General features: G+C 40.9%; 1 protein-coding gene across 1 annotated transcript in view; it reads right to left on the bottom strand.

Annotated features, from left to right (window-relative positions):
- CCDC28B (coiled-coil domain containing 28B) overlaps positions 1 to 25706 on the bottom strand; it is a 78756-nt gene that overhangs the window by 52501 nt on the left and 549 nt on the right. The window contains exons 2-4 of the mRNA XM_075850487.1: positions 7367 to 7532; positions 3214 to 3377; positions 802 to 947 (exon numbers count right to left, since the gene is read on the bottom strand). Coding sequence (XP_075706602.1) covers positions 802 to 947; positions 3214 to 3377; positions 7367 to 7527 — 471 coding nt within the window. The 5' untranslated portion in view covers positions 7528 to 7532. The remainder of the gene's footprint in view (positions 1 to 801; positions 948 to 3213; positions 3378 to 7366; positions 7533 to 25706) is intronic.

The raw sequence follows: 25706 nt of genomic DNA, 5'->3' as shown, positions 1-25706 counted from the left end.
TAACAATACAGGCTTCAATTAAAATGATTTTTACAAGGGATTTAATAACCAATACAAGGAAGTAAGGCACGATTGTAAGAACTTAAATCTGGCACACGTATTGTACAAATCTATTTCTCATATAAAAGTATTTCCCCAATGAAAAATATGATTTCTGAATTAAATTACGTTTTGGAAATTTAGTTTATTCACATTATGGTGCAAGTGGATATAATGTAACCATGCAGAAACTAACAAATGCTACAAAATAATCCTAATAGCTACTAATTTATTTACTAAAGCCTGAAAATCCAGATTTGGCAGCAGTTAGGCCATATTACAGCTACGTTTTATACGGAGCCATAATAGGGGTCCCATAGAGGTTAATGAGGCCTTACTGTACCCCGGTATGCCTCCGATATCAGGCATGCAGAAGTTTTCTCTGTCTGATTTGGAAAAAAATTGTTGAATGTTCCATCGCATCATTGCTTCTATTAAAGAATGTATCCGTACATACAGCACCCGGTGGAGCCTCCATGACAGTACTAGGGAGACTCCGTGGATTGCCATAAGGTTTAGTGGGCATGGGGCCAAAAACGGAGTCCGCCACAACTTTTGGCACCCCCACACTGCTAACACTACTAGATAGGTGTAGAAGAGACAAGTTTTATCATACCTATGTTGGTGATGATAATGCGAGCCACACTGAGAGAATTAACGTTTAACCCTCATGCACGAATATTCGCTTTAGACATAAATATATACTGTAGATCAGGTTGTTGCTTTGACAAATATTCCCTAATAAATTGATTTCAGCCTTACATTATTTAGTAACTGCTCCAGGTTCCTCTCTGCATGGGTCTCATCTCTCATTTCCTCTGCACACACATCCAGACTAAAGTGAAGACGTGCTAGTTGTTCTTGCATCTCTCTTACCCGTTCCAGCTGCTCAAATGAGCACACTTGACCTAAAGAAAATAGATAACAAAAAAAACTTAACAGGTTTTCAGCAAATTAATGTTATTTTTTGCATATTAAAAAGTTAAACAATTTTCCAATAAACTTTTTGCAATAATTTCTCATGGTTTTCTTCCAGCGGATCAAATTTGTCCATGGTCATGTGATGAACACACAGGTGCACAGCTCGTTACAGTTACAATATGTGTATCAGAGCTGTGTCTTCTTGTGACCCACGCACCTCTGTGATCATTACATGACCCTGGACAGAATTGTATCCACTGGGAGAAAAACAATAAATGTCCCTACTGAATGACGGCAAGCAGTGATCTTGAAAACCACAAGGAATTCATACAGAAAGCATATTGGAAATTGTATAACTTCTAATTATGCAAACAATAACAATAATTAGCTGAAACCGGACAACCCCTTTAACCCGTTAGTGACCGCCAATACGCCTTTTAACGCCGACCACTAACGGGCTTTATTCTGATGCATATGCCTTTTTACAGCACTGCATCAGGATAAAGTAAACAGAGCAGGGCGCGTCAAATCTCCCTGCTCTCAGCTGCTAGAGGCAGCTGAGGGCTGGGGGCGTCCCTGCTCTGCCGGGTGAGATCGATATTAGTATCGATCTCACCCGTTTAACCCCTCCGATGCGGTGCACAATAGCGTGCACCGCATCTGAGTGGTTTTGGAGAGAGGGAGGGAGCTCCCCCTCTCTCCCACCGACACCCGGTGATAAGATCGCCGAGTGTCTGTGTCTCTAATGGCAGCCGGGGGCCTAATAAAGGCCACCAGGTCTGCCTGGAGCGAATGCCTGCTAGATCATGCCGGAGGCATGACCTAGCAGATGCCTGTGCGTTTTAAACGGACAGGCAGTAATACACTGCAATACAAAAGTATTGCAGTGTATTATAATAGCGATCGGAGAATCGCATATTAAAGTCCACTAGTGGGACTAGTATAAAAGTTAAAAAAAAGTTTAATAAAGTTAATTTAAAAAAAAAATGTGAAAAGTTACACATATTTGGTATCACCGCGTCCGTAACGACCCCGACTATAAATCTATTACATTATTTAACCCGCACGGTGAACGCCGTAAAATATTTAATAAAAAACTATGGAAAAATTGCTGTTTTCTGTGAATCCTGACTTTAAAAAAATGTGATAAAAAGTGATCAAAAAGTCGCATCTACTCCAAAATGGTACCAATAAAAACTACAAGTGCATCGGCGAAAAAATAAAAACGTTACGGCTCTTCAAATATGGAGACACAAAAACAAATAATTTTGAAAAAAAAGCGTTTTTACTGTGTAAGTAGTAAAACATACAAAAACTATACAAATTTGGTATCGTTGCAATCGTAACAACCCGCTGAATAAAGTTATTGTGTTATTTATATCACACGGTAAACGGCGTAGATTTAATACGCGAAAAAGTGTGGCGAAATTTCAGGTTTTTTTCTATTCCCCCCCAAAAAAAAGTTCATAAAAGTTAATCAATAAATCCCCCAAAATAGTGCTATTAAAAAATACAACTTGTCCCGCAAAAAACAAGACCTTATACAGCTATGTCGACGCAAAAATAAAAAGGTTATAGCTCTTGGAATGCGACGATGGAAAAACGTAAAAAATGGCTTGGTCATTAAGGTTTAAAATAGGCTGGTCATTAAGTGGTTAATGTAACAAAGTGCAAAAATTGGATAGATCAGAAAATATACCAAGAGCTTTAAGTACCTCTGTAATCCATAGGATGCCCATAAAGTCTTAAACTAGTGGTTTTAAATAGCTCCCAGAAACGGCGTTTAAGGGGCTACATACTATGCCTGTCATCTAGCTGAAAGGGCACTTGGGATGACTCATTTGAGCTGCTGTCTGTCAGTGAACTACTCTCAGCCAATCATTATCTTCAGGAGTGTTCCCTGTAGCTGTCCGAGAGCAGATGGCTACATACAGGGCTCTCCCCACAATGCTCCTTCTAAATGTCCTTTTCAGCTGTGTGCCAGGCACAGTATGCAGACCAATAAACTCTAGTTCTGGGAGATCTACAGTGGGAGCTTTATGGGTTAATTCTACATGTTTATGATTCTTAAGAAGTTGATGATTCTTTTTATGCAAAAGAGAAGATGTTGAGCAAGTTTTGAACCTCTAATAGAAAAATAACTCATAATAACGCCTGATAGGTTGTCATACACAACATCCGTATTTTGCGTTTTAGAATTAAACCCAATTGTTTCTCCCATTTGTACATCTTTTCTTTCTCCCCCTCCATTACCGAATGCTTGAAGTTTTCCAGAGTGAAAGTCATTGAGAAGACTCAAGAGACCCCCTTCCATTTCACACACATGGGATACATCAGTTAGGAAGGAGTGCTGAAGACTAGGCCCAGGAGTGGTCACCTCACAGGGGGCAGCAGGCCAAGTACGTTCCTTAACACCCCTGAAAAATAGAAAGCGTGAGATCCTTTTTTACTAATATCACACATTAATAAATATCTGTTAATGAAATATGTTTTTTCGATTAGAGTACGTTTTCTAGAAGAAATTGGGTTTGGATCCAGCACAGACGATTCAATAAAATGGAAGGAATATTTCCAAGTTTAATGACGCTGCGAGCCATGATTAAGGACGCTCGCAGCGTCTGAAACGCGTAGGCTTCCTATTTACCACTACCACTTTTTTTCCCTACACTATCAGGATGTCACGCCGTGCTCTTTATTCCTGATTTTAACTTGCCAATACATTGGCCCATTAAACTTGGAAATATTCCTTCCATTTTATTGAATCGTCTGTGCTGGATCCAAACCCAATTTCTTCTGGTCTCGTCTACTGTGTGCCGACACAAGGATCCGTGCACGATTACTCCTAGAACTACATCTGCAACGAAAGTGAGCTGGAGGTGTTTCTCTTTTTCTACGTTTTCTAGAAACCGCATGTTTAACTTAGAAGTACAGTTTTCTGACTGTTATTTGCAGTTTGCTGAGAGCAAAGGGTTAATAAGCCTTAAATTGATCTGTATTCCTTTTATTAAGTGCAGAAGATAGGAAAAGGTATTGTCCATACCAACAATCCCACTACATTCTTCTAGTGCAGGCTAATGTAGGCTAAATTCACACCATGTCTGTGGTGCCCAATCGCACATACACCAGGAAGATTTTAAAATATATACGTCAACGTGCCCATACACTTTAATGGCCAAGCATATGCTAAAATTATATTTTTTTGGCATACATTTGGCATACATTTTGGCATACATTTGGCCAGTATATGTCGGTATCCAGTCACCAAACTGTTTTGAAAAGTGTTGACAAACGCGCTTTCCAATACAACTGTATATGAAAAAATACTGCACAGTACGTATATTTTAATGGCAGTCAATTGCAGATTCTGACGGATCTTTCCAAGCGGAGCAGCTAAATGTAAACTCCAAATGCAGTGTGCCTTTGAACTAGTTTTTTGGGGGTTTTGTTCATGGCAAAAAGCTACACTTTATGCCAAAATTAGTTTTCATAAAACAGACCAACTAATGTGCCACAATGTGTAGATTCCACCTGCGTATAACATCCTTAATGGGTTGTCAACAGCAAAGGTTTAAAAATTCAATGTTAGGATACAGTGGACTGTAATCTATCCGCCAGGGTGAAAATATTAACGAATTTTTGCATTAATATATTTTTTTATAGCTTATTAATAATATTTGCCCTGTAAACCAAAGTCAAAACCTACTCAGAAAGTGATTTCTAAATACATATTATCACTAAGAACTGTGTTACCGCAGCTCAGAGACATGGAAAGATAAGGCCCCATACACACGAGCGTGTTTTTGTGGCCGCAATTCACCCGCAAATCTGCGGGTGAATTGCGGACCCATTCATTTCTATGGGCTCATGCACACGACCGTGGTTTTTATGGTCCGGACCGCAAAAAGTCATTATACGGTCCAAGTTTGCGGTCTGGGCTCATTGAGATCAATGTGTGCACGGTCCGTGAATTGCGGGCGTCCGTGCCTCAATCACGGGCCGTGCACGCGGCTACGGTCGTGTGCATGAGGCCTAAGAGTTTTGTTGTTCCTCAGACCTTTCTGGGACTTCCTGCTAGGAAAGAAAGATTGACCTGCTTCATTTAATATCTGGACAAAGAGCTACCAAAATGGCTGCAATTTTTTGTATAAGGGTCAGGAAGGGGGTGTTCATGTCCCCTTTAATGGTACAGTAAAGCTGGTCATTTTTTTAATTTATTTTTCACAGAGAATATGTGAATTTAATTTTATTCACAATAAGCATACAGTGAAGGAAATAAGTATTTGATCCCTTGCTGATTTTGTACGTTTGCCCACTGTCAAAGTCATGAACAGTCTAGAATTTTTAGGCTAGGTTAATTTTACCAGTGAGAGATAGATTATATAAAAAAAAAAAAAGAAAATCACATTGTCAAAATTATATATATTTATTTGCATTGTGCACAGAGAAATAAGTATATGATCCCCTACCAACCATTAAGAGTTCAGCCTCCTCCAGACCAGTTACACGCTCCAAATCAACTTGGTGCCTGCATTAAAGACAGCTGTCTTACATGGTCACCTGTATAAAAGACTCCTGTCCACAGACTCAATTAATCAGTCTGACTCTAACCTCTACAACATGGGCAAGACCAAAGAGCTTTCTAAGGATGTCATGGACAAGATCATAGACCTGCACAAGGCTGGAATGGGCTACAAAACCATAAGTAAGACGCTGGGTGGGAAGGAGACAACTGTTGGTGCAAGAGTAAGAGAATGGAAGACATACAAAATGACTGTCAATCGACATCGATCTGGGGCTCCATGCAAAATCTCACCTCGTGGGGTATCCTTGATCCTGAGGAAGGTGAGAGCTCAGCCGAAAACTACACGGGGGAACTTGTTAATGATCTCAAGGCAGCTGGGACCACAGTCACCAAGAAAACCATTGGTAACACATTACGCCGTAATGGATTAAAATACTGCAGTGCCCGCAAGGTCCCCCTGCTCAAGAAGGCACATGTACAGGCCCGTCTGAAGTTTGCAAATGAACATCTGGATGATTCTGAGAGTGATTGGGAGAAGGTGCTGTGGTCAGATGACACTAAAATTGAGCTCTTTGGCATTAACTCAACTTGCCGTGTTTAGAGGAAGAGAAATGCTGCCTATGACCCAAAGAACACCACTGTCAAGCATGGAGGTGGAAACATTATGTTTTGGGGGTGTTTCTCTGCTAAGGGCACAGGGCTACTTCACCGCATCAATGGGAGAATGGATGGAGCCATGTACCGTCAAATCCTGAGTGACAACCTCCTTCCCTCCACCAGGACATTAAAAATGGCTCGTGGCTGGGTCTTCCAGCACGACAATGACACGAAACATACAGCCAAGGCAACAAAGGAGTGGCTCAAAAAGAAGCACATTAAGGTCATGGAGTGGCCTAGCCAGTCTCCAGACCTTAATCCCATCGAAAACTTATGGAGGGAGCTGAAGATCCGAGTTGCCAAGCGACAGCCTCAAAATTTTAATGATTTACAGATGATCTGCAAAGAGGAGTGGGTCAAAATTCCATCTAACATGTGTGCAAACCTCATCATCAATTACAAATAACGTCTGACCGCTGTGCTTGCCAACAAGGGTTTTGCCACCAAGTATTAAGTCTTGTTTGCCAAAGGGATCAAATACTTATTTCTCTGTGCACAATGCAAATAAATATATATAATTTTGACAATGTGATTTTCTTTTTTTTTTTTTATATAATCTATCTCTCACTGGTAAAATTAACCTAGCCTAAAAATTCTAGACTGCTCATGTCTTTGACAGTGGGCAAACTTACAAAATCAGCAAGGGATCAAATACTTATTTCCTTCACTGTAGGCCAACAAAATCAGTGGGTAAAGTATTAAGGTTATGTTCACACATGTGTTGTGGCTTCCATTCATAACAGAGTGCCGGGTCCGTCGTTTGGTGGATCTTAATGCCGCCGAAGGGCCAATTGACTCAGACGACTGTTGAAATCGTTCATGTGACGACCGTTTTTTTAACGGCCGTCACACGGCTCCATGTAGTTCTATGGGGCTGTTCACACGGCCGTTGTTTTAAGGGACCGTGTGAACGGCCCTTGAAAGAATAGGACATGTCCTATTTTTGTCCGTTTTGTTGGATCCCTCATAGACTCAAGTCTATGAGGGATCCATGAAAACGGGTCCCGCTCCGGTCCCCGCAGTCCGTTTTTCACGGCTGATTTTACACACGTTCAGCTGAATAAAGCCTTACAATGGAGTCGGTCGTGGTATTGTTGTGGTATCCATCTTTTTGACAGTACTGCCGACAAAGACAAGTCAATATAACATGAAAACTTGTCTATGTCCTATTCTTTACTACTGGTAACAATGTACACATTTCCTAAGAGCGATGGATACAGAATTTACCTCTTGATCTTATTCCTTTGCATTGGTGAGGGTGGGTGTGGGAGGCCCAGACTGAAGGTGGCACTCTTACTTGGAGGAGCAGAAGCCCTTCTCACAGGAGCAGGTGGAAGCGTCTGTGGTACACTTACTTTTGGACTCCTCTTTTTTCTTTTATCCTCCATTTACTCTGTGGAAAAAATGTATAAAACTATAGTTAAGGGATAAAACAGCTAATCTACTTTGTTTTATATACCCCAACATGGGTGTAGGGTTCACAATTTATTTAAATAAAAATGTGATCTAGTTTGATATGGTGTAACATTATATCAATTGAATATTATAGAATTGTAGTAACCTGATTAAAGATAATGGTACTTTTTTTTAGGTAGATGAATCAAATTTTATAACTGAATGGGCTGATCACTTCTGTCTGATTACCACTGTATCTAATCCTCCTACACTGTGTGCCGCCATTTCTGAGCGAATGCACAGTGTAGGAGGATTAGAAGATTCAACCACCTCCTTCTCCTGGCACTAGCCAGGATAAGGAAGTGGAGATTGTGTGAGCACACTAGAGCGTGTGTATCTACACCAAATTTGCAGCATAAAGCAATGAGGTTGCTTTACCACATTGCAATGCTGCAATTTTGGGAATTTCTCCCTCTAGTGACCAGCACATGGAAATGTTATAAATTAGAATCTAATTTATAATATTTCCTGACTTGTGAAAAGATTAAAAAAATTAAAACAATGTTTAATCACTTAAATACTAACTGTTTAACTGAAAAAAAATAATAATAATTTCTAGCGACACATTCCCTTTAAATGATTATAACTCAGCAGGTAAATAAAGTTCATCTTTGAATTGTACACTCTTTTTAAAGGACAGATAGGGCTTTGTTTTAATGGCATTTGCCAGTATAGATCATTTTTATTTTTTTCTCTAAAGTGGCCAAAATTGGAAAAAAAATGCAAGAATTTAGCAAATGCGTCAGTTTATGCTAGCATTTTTCACACACAGTATGGACCACAGACAAAATTCATCTCCTTTCACATTCATCCACTTCTCCCATGCATGGGGATACAAAATATGTGTGCTTTATTCACCGTGGGGGCATGTGCCATGGCTTGGCATAAAAGGAGGCTTTTTGGCCTTTTCGGTCCAGGAATTCTGCATTCGATTTTATAGCAGCATACTGTTTTCTGGGAGGCCTAATGCTGCTGAAACATTAGAAACACCCCATAAATGACTTCATTCACACAAGTAGACCCCACAAGGTTTTCTTCAAGGGGTTTATCATATTTTTAGACAGTCCAGTTTTCTTCTGAAAGTTTCTTGAATAAGATGGAACAAAATAAAATTTCAATTTCTTTGGCAAATGCGTCAGTTTACATGAGCATTTTCCACACACAGTATAGACCATGGACAAAATTAATCTCCTTTCACATTCTGCCACTTCTCCTGTGCATGGAGATACCAAATATGTGTGTTTTATTTTTCAAATAGAGATGTAGGAGGGCGGAGGATAGAAGAAGCTTATTTCACAAATCGCCTTCTTTCAAAGCTGGTTTTACAAAACTAAACAGTTTCTATAACACTTCCAAAATATCTGCTCTTGAAGCAGAGATCCCAAAATATTCATCTAGGGTTATAATGGGAATTAATCTTTTTGGGTTTCCTAAAATAAGAAATTGCAGGTTTATGCAAATGCTACTTTCCTGCAGTTGAACTTTAGAAAATATGCAAACATGATATCCACCCCCCCCCCCACCCCACCCATTCCCTCCCTCACCCTTGGAGTAAAATCAGTGGAAAAATAAAAATTTAATGTAGGGCAAATATATTTTCAACTAATTAACTAAAATCTAATAATTCAGAACAGTGTGGTATTTTTTAAAACATGGGTCAATGTACAGTCCTGGTTGTGAGGGACATGGGGGACAGAAATATCGGGAATCTTTGCGGCGCCCATCTTTTCTGCAGACACAGCACTTTTTCTGGGGGTTGCTTCTAGCTGGTGTTTGGGGAACGGGAGTGATAAAATGTCTTTCAGTCAGTCGTTTGACATCCTCAGACTGGGAGCATTCTCTGGTGTCCTAAACATCAAATATGAGGCCTTCGATATATTTCTTTTTCTAACAGATTATATATAGATGTATATATACACTACCGTTCAAAAGTTTAGGGTCACTTAGAAATGTCCTTATTTTTTAAAGAAAAGCACAGTTTTTTTCAATGAAGATAACATTAAATTAATCAGAAATACACTCTATACATTGTTAATGTGCTAAATGACTATTCTAGCTGCAAACGTCTGTTTTTTTAATGCAGTATCTACATAGGTGTATAGAGGCCCATTTCCAGCAACCATCACTCCAGTGTTCTAATGGTACATTGTGTTTGCTAACTGTGTTAGAAGGCTAATGGATGATTAGAAAACACTTGAAAACCCTTGTGCAATTATGTTAGCACCGCTGTAAACAGTTTTTCTGTTTAGAGGAGCTATAAAACTGACCTTCCTTTGAGCTAGTTGAGAATCTGGAGCATTACATTTGTGGGTTCGATTAAACTCTCAAAATGGCTAGAAAAAGAGAGCTTTCATGTGAAACTCGACAGTCTATTCTTGTTCTTAGAAATGAAGGCTATTCCATGCGAGAAATTTCCAAGAAACTGAAGATTTCCTACAACGGTGTGTACTACTCCCTTCAGAGGACAGCACACACAGGCTCTAACCAGAGTAGAAAGAGAAGTGGGAGGCCCCGCTGCACAACTGAGCAACAAGACAAGTACATTAGAGTCTCTAGTTTGAGAAATAGACGCCTCACAGGTCCTCAACTGGCAGCTTCATTAAATAGCACCCGCAAAACGCCAGTGTCAACGTCTACAGTGAAGAGGCGACTCCGGGATTCTGGTCTTCAGGGCAGAGTGGCAAAGAAAAAGCCATATCTGAGACTGGCTAATAAAAGGAAAAGATTAATATGGGCAAAAGCACACAGACATTGGACAGAGGAAGATTGGAAAAAAGTGTTATGGACAGACGAATCGAAGTTTGAGGTGTTTGTATCACACAGAAGAACATTTGTGAGACGCAGAACAACTGAAAAGATGTTGGAAGTGTGCCTGATGTCATCTGTCAAGCATGGTGGAGGTAATGTGATGGTCTGGGGTTGCTTTGGTGCTGGCAAAGTGGGAGATTTGTACAAGGTAAAAGGGATTTTGAATAAGGAATGCTATCACTCCATTTTGCAACACCATGCCATACCCTGTGGACAGCGCTTGATTGGAGCCAATTTCATCCTACAACAGGACAATGACCCAAAGCACACCTCCAAATTATGCAAGATCTATTTAGGGAAGAAGCAGGCAGCTGGTATTCTATCTGTAATGGAGTGGCCAGTGCAGTCACCAGATCTCAACCCCATAGAGCTGTTGTGGGAGCAGCTTGACCGTATGGTACGCAAGAAGTGCCCATCAAGCCAATCCAACTTGTGGGAGGGGCTTCTGGAAGCATGGGGTGAAATTTCTCCCAATTACCTCAGCAAATTAACAGCTAGAGTGCCAAAGGTCTGCAATGCTGTAATTGCTGCAAATGGAGCATTCTTTGACGAAAGCAAAGTTTGAAGGAGAAACTTATTATTTCAAATAAAAATCATTATTTCTAACCTTGTCAATGTCTAGACTATATTTTCTAGTCATTTTGCAACTCATTTGATAAATATAAGTGTGAGTTTTCATGGAAAACACAAAATTGTCTAGGTGACCCCAAACTTTTGAACGGTAGTGTATATATATATATATATATATATATATATATATATATATATACATATATATATACATATATATATACAGTGAAGGAAACAAGTATTTGATCCCTTGCTGATTTTGCAAGTTTGCCCACTGTCAAAGACATGAACAGTCTAGAATTTTTAGGCTAGGTTAATTTTACCAGTGAGAGATAGATTATCTAAAAAAAAAATTAGAAAATCACATAGTCAAAATTATATATATTTATTTGCATTGTGCACAGAGAAATAAGTATTTGATCCCTTTTGCAAACAAGACTTAATACTTGGTGGCAAAACCCTTGTTGGCAAGCACAGCAGTCAGACGTTTTTTTGTAGTTGATGATGAGGTTTGCACACATGTTAAATGGAATTTTGGCCCACTCTTCTTTGCAGATCATCTGTAAATCATTAAGATTTCGAGGCTGTCGCTTGGGTACAGGGCTGTGTGCACGTGACCGAGTGCACACTATATTTTACATAGAAATGCATGTGATCGCTGTGATTGGTCACAGCGATCACATGTTCAGGGACCAAAAGATTGGCCCCTGATACTCTGCCCAGTGCCCAGGGCTATTAGCAACAGCCAGGGCACAGGGCTGTGTGCACGTGATCGCGCGTGCACACTCTCTGAAGTGCCGCCGTAATTAGTCTATACGGCGGACTTCATAGACCCTGACCGGTGGCCGTAAAAACACAGCCAACGTTTGGGAACCTGTTAAAACATAAGATGTTTCTTGCTTAAAAAGGAAATATCATGAAGAAAACCTTTTCTGATTAAATCCCACCTGGCAATGACAATTGGAAACAGCCAAAATCTTAATTGTGGCTCTGATTCACTCTCGTCTTGACTACTGTAACTCATTACTAATCGGTAATCCACTCACTGAACTCTCCCCTCTATAATCTATCCTTAATTCAGCAGCTAGGCTCACCTTTCTGACCAACCGCTACACCAACGCATCTACCCTCTGCCAGTCACTGCACTGGTTGCTCATCCCCTTCAGAATTAAATTCAAACTTATTACTCTCACCCACAAAGCTCTCCACGGTGCTGCACCTCCTTACATCTCCTCCCTCATCTCCGTCTACCACCCTACTCGCACTCTACGTTCTGCCAACGACCTTAGATTAACATCCGCCATAATCCTAACCTCCCACTCCTGTCTCCAAGATTTTTCTCATGCTGCACCAGTTCTCTGGACTGCACTACCCCAGACCATCAGGGCAGTACTACTGGTACTGCTGTCAGGGGCCCGGCCACAATGATAAAATAAATAGGGGCCCGTCCGCTCAGCTGCTTTATACATTTGAATGAGGGCCCCAGCGTTAGTCACTTGGAGAAAGGAACGGACCCTGCAGTGTAATAGGGCCCGTTCCTTATTCTGAAGTAACTAATGCTGGGGCCCTGAGAGGACTTACAGAAGGGGAAGATGCAGCATGTAAGCAGAAGCTCCGTGTGGAGAGAGCCGCCCACCAGACACATCCTTCTCTACACAGCCGACTAGACCTGCAGGCTGGTGAGTGCCCTCCCTCTCCATCCTGCTTCCCATTCCCCCTACCCTACAAATGTTTGTTTTTTCGTTTCGCTAGCATTTTTTTGAATGCTGCGATTATATAAAAATCAATTACGAAAATTGCATAAAAACAAGGATACAAAACATGAAAGAATAGTGCTGCTAGGCTATATTCTCACAGTGCGGTCAAATCACGTTTTTGCCGTGATTTTGCAAAAATTATGGCAAAAAAATGGGATTTGACCGCACTGTGTAACTAGACTAAGGCCTTATTCAGACGGCCGTGTTCAGTCCATGATATAGGGAGCGTGTATCGGCCGTATATCCCAGGCCGACCACAATTCAGGGAGCCGGACTCCTAGCATCATAGTTATCTACAATCATAGGAGTCACTGCCTCTCCGCGGGAATACTGTCCCCGCACTGTAATCATGTTTTCAGTACGGGACCAAGGACAGTATTCCCACAGGAAGGGATGGACTCCTATGATTATAGATAACTGTGATGCTAGAAACCGGCTCCCTGAACTGTGATCGGTCCGGAAAATATGGCCGATACACGGTCCGTATATCACAAACCGAACATGGACGTCTGAATAAGGCCACTTGTCTCCTATTTTTGGTGCGGATTGCGCATTGAAAATTCACTACAGATTAAAAAATAAGGCTATATTCGGATGAACGTGTATGATATCAGCCGTGAATAACGGCCGTTTTTCATGGCCGATTTGCACCCCCGCGGGACCCGTTTTCACAGATCCCTCATAGACTTGAGTCTATTGCGGGATCCGTGAAAATGGACAAAAATAGGACATGCCCTATTTTTTTACAGGCCCCTCACACGGTCCGTTAAAACGACCGTGTGAATAGCCCCATAGAAATACATGCAGCCGTGTGACGGCCGTTAAAAAAAACGTCCTTCACACGGACGATTAACACGTTAGTCTGAATAAGCCCTAACTCATGTGAATGGGGTCTTCAAAACCCCATGTACATGCAGCAGAAAAAAAATCTGCATGGAATTTAGGATGTGCTGCTGATTTTTAAATCAGCTGCATGCCTATTATGTTGCAGAATTGTAACGTATATCATCCTTTACTATATAAAGGGTTAATTTGCTGTAAATCCCTAGCAAAATCTGTAAGGCTACACGCACACATTGCGGAATTTGGTGCACAAAATCCGCATCAAAACCACAGGTATACGCACATAATTCCACAGCTAAAATCGCACGGTTTTTGATGCGTTTTTCGGTGCGGTTTTTCTGTTTTGATGCGTTTTTCGGCGCGTTTTCATACTGCGGATTTGGTGCGATTTTCCTCTGCACTAGGCAGATAGAATTCGCAAGCAAAAACGCAAGATAAATTGACATGCTGTGGATTCTAAAAAATGCATCACAGGTCAATTTCAGTCTTGAAAAATACCGCAGCGTGTACATGAGATTTCCTGGAATCTCATTGACTATGCTGGTACTGTATTACGCTGCGGATTTTCCGCACGTAATACGCATTGTGTGCATTGATCCTAAGGCCCCGTTCACACATGTTGGATTTCATACGGAATCCGATGACATGCCGATGATTCTGCATTCAATGCATATGAGGTTTCCGCAACCCAGTTCACATGCTACGAAAAAATGTCCACGTGTATTTTAGTCCGCACCATGAAAATAAATCCACCACAGCAATAAGTAGCATGCTACTTAGCCGAGGATAAGCAACTTTGAATGACAATGGGACTTAGGCCTTGTTCACACAGTTTTTTGCAGGCAGAAAAATCTTCCTCGAAATTCCTTCAGGCTTTCTCTGCCTCCCATTGATGTCAATGGGAGGTCAGAGACAGAAATGCCCGAAGAAAGGGCATGTCGCTTCTTTTTTCCGCGAGCGGGAAAAAAAATGCCTCCGCTTCCCATTGAAATCAATAGAAGGCGATTTCGGACAGTTTCCAACGCGGTTTCCATTGCGAAAAACGTGTGAACAGGGCCTTATTCTCGTGCGGATCTGCTACACGCTTTAAGAACGGAGCATTAGTGCTCCTTACATCCTCACAAGTGCTCCCCTTCCCTTAAGGCTCCCTTCACATCATGTTGTTGCCCTAAGTTTATCGTGTATGTCAGGAAATCTCCTAACGTACACTATAAACAACGTAGACGATAATTCATAGGTCTCAGTTACGTCCTTTTAGCCTGCGTCGGTGTACCTTATTTTTGAAGGATGGAATAGCGTAGTAGACTTTGCTATTCCATCCTGAGAGATTCCACAAAAAAACGTATACCGCTCCTGACATTAGTATGTGGATAGTGATGTCAGGAGCTTTCCAATGCCGAAGTCCCCAGGCAGAGCATCACAAGTGCTCTACCCGTGGACTTTGTCCCTGGCATCACTGTCCATATATCTAAAGTGACGTCAGGGGATTCTCCAGGGGTTGCCGAGGCTCCGGCCAAGTACTCAGGCTTTGCAAAGCTTCGGATGTCACTTTACGTATATGGACATCTGGAACAGCGCCATAGTCCCGAGGCAGAGCGCTAATAGAAGGCACCAGCCCTGTTCATGGACAGTGACTTCAGGAGTTTCCCCTGGGCTATTCCCCGGGCGACGTATCCCACTGTATGCCATACAGTGGGATACAATTTGGCTAAATAGATCAAAATCCCACTGCCTGCTCCATGGTTTCCTTCACTGTAGTTGACATCAGCACCAAAATCAGTTAATGCGTATAACGTACAAACGTGAGTGCCACAATTTCCGTTGCCCACCCCTGTAATGGAGAGGGCCCAGACATCTCGGCTGTATGGGGCCCAGAAATTCCTGATGGCGGCCATGCCCCAGACAATCAGATTAATTCCCAACATCCACAGTTTTAAACATACCCTGAAAACACATCTTTTTAGACAGGACAGGAATATAACAAACTCCTTTCCCTGGCCCCCTTTTACATTAGTCATTAGCAGTATCCCCCAAACCCCTTGCACCCTAATTCATTTCTATGTCTGTCATGGACAGATACTGGCTGGTGACCGGCTCATGCAGCTTTATGTGTAATACCCCATATGTATAAAAGATGGCTGGACATTGTACTGAACAAGCACTTTTTACATTTTGTGTCTCTTAGGGTATGTGCACACGTAGTGTTTTCTGCCGTTTTTCCAGGCCGTAAACGTCCCGAAAAATGGCTGAAAAATCGGAACTAGCTTAGATCCCCGCCATTAACCCCTTAAATGCAGCGGTCAAAAGCGAACAATGCATTTAAGTTGTTTGCAGCTCATCGACACACCAGCAATGAAATTGCATGGGTTTCGGTGGCTCCAATGGCAACCGAGGCCTAATACTGGCCTCCCAGTCTGCCTAGCACAGAAACCTTCCAGGCCCCCGCCCAGAGGCTTGCTGTCAGTGAATGACTGACAGATCTAATACATTGCACTACATAAGTAGTGAAATGCATTAGAAAAAAAAATCAGACAGTTGGACCCTCAAGTCCCCTAGTGGGACTTGAAAAAAAAGTGTTTAAAAAAAGAATAAAAAAGGGTAAAAACAAAAGTGAAAAAAAGTTTTAAAACATATAATAAAAGTTTCAAGTAATAAAATCACAGACATTTGCCCTTTTTCCCTTAGCAAGTCCTTTATTATTGAAAAAAAATAATAAACCATACATATTAGACATCGCCGCGACCGTAACGGCCTGAGCTATAAAAATATTATGTTATTTATTCCACGCGGTAAAAAAAAACATAAAAAAAATATACCAGAATTTCTGTTTTTTGGTCGCTTTGCCCTACAAATATTGGAATAAAAAGTGATCAAAAAGTTGCATGTACCCAAAAATGGTACCTATAAAACTATAGCTCGTCTCGCAAAAAACAAGCCCTCATATAGCTCTGTTGACGAAAAAATTAAAACGTTATGGTTCTCACAACATGGCGACAGAAAAAATACATTCTTTTTACAAAAGTAATGTTATTGTGCACAAAGTTGTAAAATATAAAAAAGTGCTATAAATTAGCTATCGCCGGAATCGTACTGGCCCGCAGAATAAAGTCAACATGTAGTTTATAACGCATGGTGAACGCTGTATAAAAAGACCTAAAAAACTATGCTAGAATTGCTGTTTTTTGGTCACCTTGCCTCCCAAAATTAGGATAAAAAGTGATCAAAAAGTCGCATGTACTCCAAAATGGTACCAATAAAAACTATAGTCCCGCAAACAGCCCTCATACCGCTACGTCTATGAAAAAAATTTAATTGGTTAAGGCTTCCATAAGTCAGGAAATAAAAAATGTGCAGTTGTGCAGGCCCGAGGGGAACATTTCTTCTGTTTCAAGAGGTGAATTTTCAAGGTCCTAAAACTTGTTAACCAGGAAGGGGAGGGCCCAAACATATCAGCTAGAAGCGAGGGCGCCCGTATTATACCAGGACAACACTTTCCCAGCAAAATTCCCCAAACTGCAAAGACGCGAAGTGTGGACCAAAAGGGGTATAAGGAAGGACATTTATCAGTGCGATACTGGCCTATGCAGAAAGGATTGCTTCACAGTGTAACACACATCTATGGATTATTTTACTGGTTTTTAATAACCCAATTATTATACCACTTGACTATGCCCCTGATGTACTCTGCCCAGCTTACATATGCCCCCACATTATAAACGGAAACACCAGCAATACTAAACAAAACTACTACCAAGCAAATCTACGCTCCAAAAGCCAAATGGTGCTCCCTCCCCCCTGAACCCTACAGCGTGCCCAAATAGCAGTTTACTTCCACATATATGGCATCGCCATACCCGGGAGAACCCTTTTAACAATTTTTGGGGTGTGTGTGTGTGTGTGTGTGTGTCCAGTGGCACAAGCTGGGCATGACACATTTGCTACTGAAATGGCATATCTAGGGAAAAATGTAAACTTTTACTTTGCACCATCCGCAGCGCAATCATTTATGGAAAAGTCCTGTAGGGTGAAAATGCTCACTACACCCCTTAATAAATGCCTTGAGGGGTGTAGTTTCCAAAATGGGATCACTACTCAGCGGTTTCTTGTGTTATTTCACATCAGAGGCTCTGCAATTGTGAACTAATACTTTGTAAATCACCAAATTAGGCCTCAATTTTACATGGTACTTTTTCACTCCTGAACCCAGTCAAATGTCCAGGTAAAAGATTAGGGCCACATGTAGGGTGTTTCTAAAACCGGGAAACACAGCATAAGGGGGGATTCACACGCGCGTGTATTCGGTCCGTGCGGGCCGCGTGGTTTTCACGCGGCACGCATGGACCAATACAAGTCTATGGGGCAGTACAGACAGTCCGTGCTTTTTGCGCAGCGTTTGTCTGCTGCGCAAAAAGCGCGACAGGTTCAATAACTCTGCGTATTTCGCGCATCACGCACCCATTGAAGTCAATGGGTGCGTGAAAACCACGCAGGTTGCACGGAAGCACTTCCGTGCGAACCGACTGAAACAGCGCACCAGCTGTCAAAAGGATGAATGTAAACAGAAAAGCACCACGTGCTTTTCTGTTTCCGAACATCCAAACGGAGTGTCTTTGCGATGAGCGAAGCCGGACAAGCGAACCGAACTTCACCGGGTTCGGCCGAACTCGTTTTGGCCGAACCCGGCAAAAAAATTATCGGTACGCGACGTCAGGAGATAGTCACTGTCCATGGTGCTGAAAGAGTTAAACTGTTTCAGCACCATGGACAGTGACTTCCGATCCCAATAAACATGAACCTGTAGAAAAAAAAACGAAATTCTGACTTACCGATAACTCCCGACTTCTTCTTCCAGTCTGACCTCCCGGGATGACAATTCAGTCCAAGTGACAGCTCCAGCCAATCACAGGCCAAGCACAGGCTGAAGCGGTCACATGGACTGGCGCGTCATCCAGGGAGGTGGGGCCCGATGTCGAGAGGCGCGTCACCAAGGACGCGTCACCAAGGACGCGTCACCAAGGCAACGGCCGGGAAGTTCTCGGTAAGTACGAACTTTTTCTTTTTTTTCAACAGGTTTTTCGATATTGTGTTCGGCATTCACTGTCGAGGGGGCTGAAAGAGTTAGCTCTTTCAGCACCTTGGACAGTGACGGGCGTCGACTAGCCTCATCTCTATGATGGCGGCTGCGCAAAATCACGCAGCCGCGCATCATACACGGATGACACACGCAGCTGTCAAATGGTTTTTGTGCGCGCAAAACGCTGCGTTGTTTGCGCGCGCAAAAACGCAACGTCCGTCTGTATCTGCCCTAATAATTACAGAGCTGTCTTGTTATGGTGGCACAAGCTGGGCACCACATATTCGCATATCTATGGAAAAAATCCAATTTTCACTCTGCAACATCAAGTGCACACTAATTTATGCAAAACACCTGCGGGGTTAACATGCTCACTACACCCCTAGGTGAATACCTTGAGGGGTGTAGTTTCCAAAATGTGGTCATTCCTGGGGGGTTTCCACTTTTTTGGTCCCACAGGGGCTTTGCAAATGCGACATGTGACCAGAAACCAATTTAGCTAAATCTGCACTCCAAAAGCCAAATGCCGCGCCTTCCCTTTTGAGCCCTGCCGTGTGCCCAAAGAGCAGTTTATGACCACATATGGGGTATTGCCGTACTCTGGAGAAATTGCTTTACAAATGTTGGTGTTCTTTTGTTCCTTTATTTGTTGAGAAAATGAAAAATGTTGAGCTAAAGCTACATCTTATTTACGAAAAGGGATTGTTTTTATTTTCACTGCCCAATTCTAATAAATTTTATGGAACACTTGAGGGGTCAAAATGCTCACTACACCCATGGATAGATTCCTCAAGGGGTGTAGTTTCCTAAATGGAGTCACTTTTTGGCCATTTTCATTGTTTTGTTCTCTCGGGGGCCTTGCAAATGCGACATGGCCTCCGCAAACCATTCCTGCTAAATGTGATCTCCAAAAGACAAATAGTGCTCTTTCCCTTCTAAGCCTTGCCGTGTGACCACATGTGGGGTATTGTTTTACTCCGAAGAAATTGTTTTACACAGTTTGCGGTGCTTTTTCCCCTTTAGTCCTTGTGGAAATGAAAAAAAATTTGCTTCTGAGGCCTGTGCTTCAGTACATTACCACACTAGGGCCACATGTGGGATATTTCCTAAATCTGCAGAACCTGGGCAATAAATATTGAGTTGCATTTCTCTGGTAAAACTTTCTGTGTTACAATTTTTTTTTATTAAAAATGAATTTCTGCAAAAGAAAAAAAAAAATTTAAATTTCCCCTCTACTTTGCTTTAATTCCTGTGAAACGTCTAAAGGGTTAAGAAACTTTCTAAATGCTGTTTTGAATACTTTGAGGGGTGAAGTTTTTAAAATGGGGTGACTTTTTGGGGGTTTCTAATATATAGGCCCTCAAAGCCACTTCACAACTGAAAAAATAGCCTTTTGAAATTTACTTGAAAATGTGAGAACTTGCTGCTAAAGTTCTAAGCCTTGTAACGTCCTAGAAAAATAAAAGAATGTTAAAAAAATGATGCCAATCTAAAGTAGACATGGGGACAGGGATGTTAGTTAGCAACAATTGTGTGTGGTATAACTGAATGTCTTACAAGCAGATACATTTAAATTTAGAAAAATATGCTAATTTTTGCCATTTTTGGCAAAATTTTGGTGTTTTTCACAATTAAATACTGAATGTATCGAGCAAATTTTGCCAATAACATAAAGTCCAATGTGTCACAAGAAAACAATCTCAGAATTGCTTGGATAGGTAAAAGCATTCCGAAGTTATTACCACATAAAGTGAAACATGTCAGATTTGAAAAATGAGGCTCTGTCAGGAACGTCAAAAGTGGCCAAAGAGGGAAGGGGTTAATTAGTGTATACCATTTAATTATAAATGATAACACACGGTTTGCTTGTATTCTATAAACAATTCTATATTACACAGATATTGGGGAAGAAATAGTGGCCTGGGAAGGGATATAATTTAAAAGTAATAATAAAATACCTAAAGACCTTTCTCTAACAGGCCAATAAAAACACAATTTATTGATTTGGTTCTACAAGTATAATGTGAACACAGGACAAGCCATACAGTGAGTTGAAAACCAACTGTGTGCTGAATATTTTTTGCTGATCGATATATGTTAATATAGTAGTGCTATCAGCGCGCCTTATACTGTGACATAAGGTGGACTGGATATCCGGATTACCAGTCCCTACATTTCTTTATTGGAACTAGTACAGAGTATTTTAAAATGTATAGCTAAGTATACTCAAAAAATGTAATACGACCGTGTACATGGGGCCTTATGACAGGTTTTTTTCAGAGCGCCAAACCCGTTCCTAGTGACAGAGTTGCTAAATCTGCCTCAGCATGTTTTACTTTATTCTTGTATTTACATTTCCACTTTATATTTACGTGATATCTGAACATGTGAATATTTATTTCACTGCCGTAGAGAATGTTCCATTCTCACTAACATAATCTGCTGGATGAATGATTTAGTGATATCAGATCTTCCTGTCTGGTGACATTAGAAAGTATCCTGGCATCATTCAGCACAGTGCTCGCTGTGACACTATTTATTAATGTGATGTCATTGGCCAGAAATCAAGAGGTGTCCCTTACATTAACTATTTATCTACATAAAATTACGCCATCCCTAAAATAGCGGCGCTTGGAAATCAGCCCCCAAAAATATGTCTGCAACAGCTGCTCGTTCCTTTTACTGAAACTGTGCTTGTTCATGTGTCAGTCTTCACTGTAGCTCTGGCATTCTGTTTGTGATTTTGGAAAAGAGGTTCCTCCTGAGTATAGCAGTACTCAAGTGCACTGAATAGTGCAGAACAGATAGAAAAACAGATAACGTCATTGTTTTTTAAATCAAGCATGTCACAGCCAGAAATACCCTCAGATCAAGTAACTCAATTATGGCAAATCTAAACGCTTCTCTGGTGCTTCAAAGAAAACAATGTTTTTTTGTTTTAGTCTTTTGTGTTCGTGGGGGCATTCATATTCCAATAATAAATGCTAAAAAAAAAAAAGTGTTAAATATATCCAATATATCTTGAAATGTGCTTAATCCAATGTGGTACCAGTGTTCATTGTTAACTCTTGACACATCACAGCGACACCGGTGCTAGAACGAAGGATCCCCCAATCCTCTTTAAAGTTACAAAAATATATGTGGTATAATATTCATATTAAGTAGGTAATGATTAATTTAATTCATTTAAATATTTCTTCCCTGTTAAAAATTATGGGAAATGTATTCATATTTACATAGTTACATAGTTTGTACGGTTGAAAAACGACACATGTCCATCAAGTTCAACCAAGGGATGGGAAAGGGGAAGTAAATAATTTCTACAAATAGGAGCTAATATTCTTTTGTTCTAGGAAATTATCTAACCCTTTTTTAAAGCCATCTACTGTCCCTGCTGTGACCAGCTCCTGCGGTAGGCTATTCCATAAATTCACTGTTCTCACAGTAAAGAAGGCTTGTCGCCTCTGCAGGTTGAACCTATTTTTCTCCAGACGGAGGGAGTGCCCCCTTGTTTTTTGAGGGGGTTTTACATGGAACAGGATTTCACCATATTTTTTGTATGTGCCATTAGCCCCTTCGCGCACCCTGACGTGCGGTTACATCCAGGTGTGGGGGGTGATGTTTGGAGCGCGCTCACGCTATGAGCGCGCTCCATATGCTGCGGGTGTTGGCTGTATTTACAGCGGGCTTATCAGATGCCTGTAAAAATTACGATATACTGCAATACGTTAGTATTGCAGTATATTGTACCAGCGATCTAACGATCGCTGGTTCAAGTCCCCTAGGGGGGGCTAATAAATTGTGTGCAAAAAAGTGTTTAGTAATGGAAAAAAAATCTATAACTATTAAAAGTTCAAAAAAACAACCTTTTCCCATTTTCCCCCTAAAGTAATGTAAAAAATAAAAAAAGTAAACAAAATTGGTATCGCTGCATCCGTAAAAGTCTGAACTATTACAATATAGCGTTATTTAACAATGTAATAAAAAGTGATCAAAAAGTTCTACGTACCACAAAATGGTACCGATAAAAACTACAGCTCGTCCCGCAAAAAAATAAGCCCTCACACCGCTCAATCGGTGAAAAAATAAAAAGTTATGGCTCTCAGAATATGACGACACAAAACATTTTTTTTTTAACAAAGAGTTTATTATCAATAAAAGTAGTCAAATATAAAAAAAACTATATAAATTTGATATCACCGTAATCGTATTGAGCCACAGAATAAAGATAAGTTGTCGTTTTTACCGCACAGTGAAAACTGTAAAAATGAAACCCAGAAAACAATTGAGGAATCTCAGTTTTTTCCAACTTCAGCCCGCAAAGATTTTTTTTTCCGTTTCCCAGTACATTATATGGTACCAAAAGAAACTACAACTCCTTCTGCAAATAAAATAAGCCCCCACACCACTCTATTGATGGAAAAACAAAAAAGTTATGGCTCTTGGAATGCGGGGAGTGAAAAAGGAAAATAAAAAATAAAAAAATGTCTTCGCCCCGAAGGGGTTAATATATTTATAAACGTTAATCATGTCCCCCCTTAGTCGTCTCTTTTCAAGGCTAAATTGGTTTAGTTCTTTTAATCTTTCCTCATAACTTAGATTCTCCATGCCCCATATTAGCTTTGTTGCTCTTCTTTGTATTTTTTCTAACTCCAGGGCATCGTTTCTATGAACTGGAGCCCAGAACTGAACTGCATATTCTAGATGAGGCCTCACTAATGCTTTGTAAAGTGGTAATATTATATCCCTGTCCCGCGAGTCCACGCCCCTTTTAATACACGACTATATCTGGCCTTTGTAGCAGCTGATTGACACTGCATGCTGTTATTGAGTTTATGATTTACAAGTACACCCAGATCCTTCTCAACAAGTGACTCCCCCAGTGTAGCTCCCCCTAGGACATATGATGCATGCAGGTTGTTCGTACCCAGGTGCATAACTTTACATTTATCTACATTAAACTTAATTTGCCAACTGGATGCCCAAACACTTTGTGTGTCCAAATCAGCTTGCAATTTACGAACATCTTCTATAGACTGAACAATACTATATAGCTTGGAGTCATCTGCAAAAATAGAAATAGTGCTATTAATCCCATCCTCTATATCATTAATAAATAAGTTGAATAATAGTGGTCCCAGCACTGAACCCTGGGGTACACCACTTATAACTGGGGACCATTCAGAGTAGGAATCATTGACCACAACTCTCTGGATACGGTCCTTGAGCCAATTCTCAATCCAATTACAAACTATATTTTCTAAACCTATAGTCCTTAATTTACCCATTAGACGTCTATGAGGGACAGTGTCAAATGCCTTTGCAAAGTACAAAAACACTATATCCACAGCGGCCCCTCTGTCTAGGCTTCTGCTCACCTCTTCATAAAAACAAATCAGGTTGGTTTGACAACTTCTGCCCTTAGTAAAACCGTTCTGGCCGTCACTTATAATACTATTTATTGTCACATAATCCTGTGTATAGTCCCTCAATAGCCCCTCAAACATTTTCCCCACGATTGATGCTAAGCTAAATTCATATTAGTGCATACATTTGAGAATGGACAACAGGGATATTCCAAAATGAGGAACAAAAAGCAGTGCAGCAAAAATATTTTCTTATGCCCCGCCCAATAATATAGGACACTCCCCCAACCTACGGCATTTGAATCACAAATAGTACATATTTGTACTTCAGCACACCACAAAATGAATACAGATCACACACCAGACCTCCTAAGCAAATACAGACTACACACACCAGACCCCCTAAATAAAGATATAGACCACATAGTAGACCCCCGTCGTCTTTATACAGACCCCAGATCACAAATGATTGAGGACACAAACACTGGATGGTTTATATGTTAACATTGTCTGCATTGGTCTATTAAACAGTACAACATGGAGGTCAATGTAAACAGCCTGAAGAAAATACAACCGCACAAGTGGTATCTCTTGTGTGGGGAGGGCACATATGGAGTGGACACTTAAGTAAGGTGGTAATTTACAGTATGAAGGCTGCCTGGGACTAAACTCTTCACAAAGAGTTAATGTGAGAGGGTAATGACTGACTTTTACACAGACCAATGATCGGACGAACAAGCGTTTGTTCGAACAAATGCTCGTTCAAGATCATTGCCCTGTGAAAATAGGGCAGCGATCAGCTAATTGGATCTTTTATGCAGACAGAAAAATGGTCGCCTGTCGGCAGCACATCTCACTGTGTAAACAGGGGATGTTCTGCCGACAAGATGCAAATGTATGGGGACAAACGATCATATTAACCATCATTCATCCCCATACATTCCAATCAATGATCTATTCTGTATTGCCGTTTGGTGCTTGTTTACCGGGCGAAAATCTACCTGTATGAAAGGACCTTAAGGGTAGCTTGACACGCAGCGTTTTTAGGAAAAAATTTCTGTGGTGTTTTTTCTGGTGTATTTTGGTTGCGGCCAGATTAGCCTGAAGTCAATAGTGAAATATTGAACACACCACAAACATTGAGTTTTTCATAGGTAGCTTTTTTTTGTCTTGCATTTTTTGGGTCAGTGGCTTTTTTTCAAAATTGTAGCACCCTTCTGTAGGTTAACATTAGTGGAGATAACGCACAATATCGCACTGCACAAACTGTGATAATCACGGAGTGTAAAATCACAGTTGAGCCCCGGGCACAGACATTGAGTCATTAATTGCCTAAAAAGGTATGTTATATGTACACACATGCTGCCCAGTGTGAGTGCGAGGGCAGGGGGGGAAGGTACCCATTGATTAGTGCAATGTCACATTTTTTTCTATTGCATTTTCCTTTTTTTTTTATTTCTTTTATTTAATACAAGAAACTCAGAGTAAAAGTACACCAAAACCTGCACATGTGAAGTTCCCTGAGAGGCATTCATCATGAGCGGTGAGACATTTTATAGAATACATCTAATTCACTTTATACATTTTATACAACGCCGGACCCAGTGACATTATTGATACGGTAGCCCCATAAAGTTCATGATTTAAGTTTGTATTTACCATTGTGAATATATGGTGTGTATTTAACCCATAGT

This window comes from Rhinoderma darwinii, chromosome 2 (assembly GCF_050947455.1).
Source record: "Rhinoderma darwinii isolate aRhiDar2 chromosome 2, aRhiDar2.hap1, whole genome shotgun sequence".
Taxonomy (NCBI): domain Eukaryota; kingdom Metazoa; phylum Chordata; class Amphibia; order Anura; family Rhinodermatidae; genus Rhinoderma; species Rhinoderma darwinii.
Note: the sequence above shows the minus strand (reverse complement) of the source record. Positions and strands in the feature narration are given on the sequence as shown.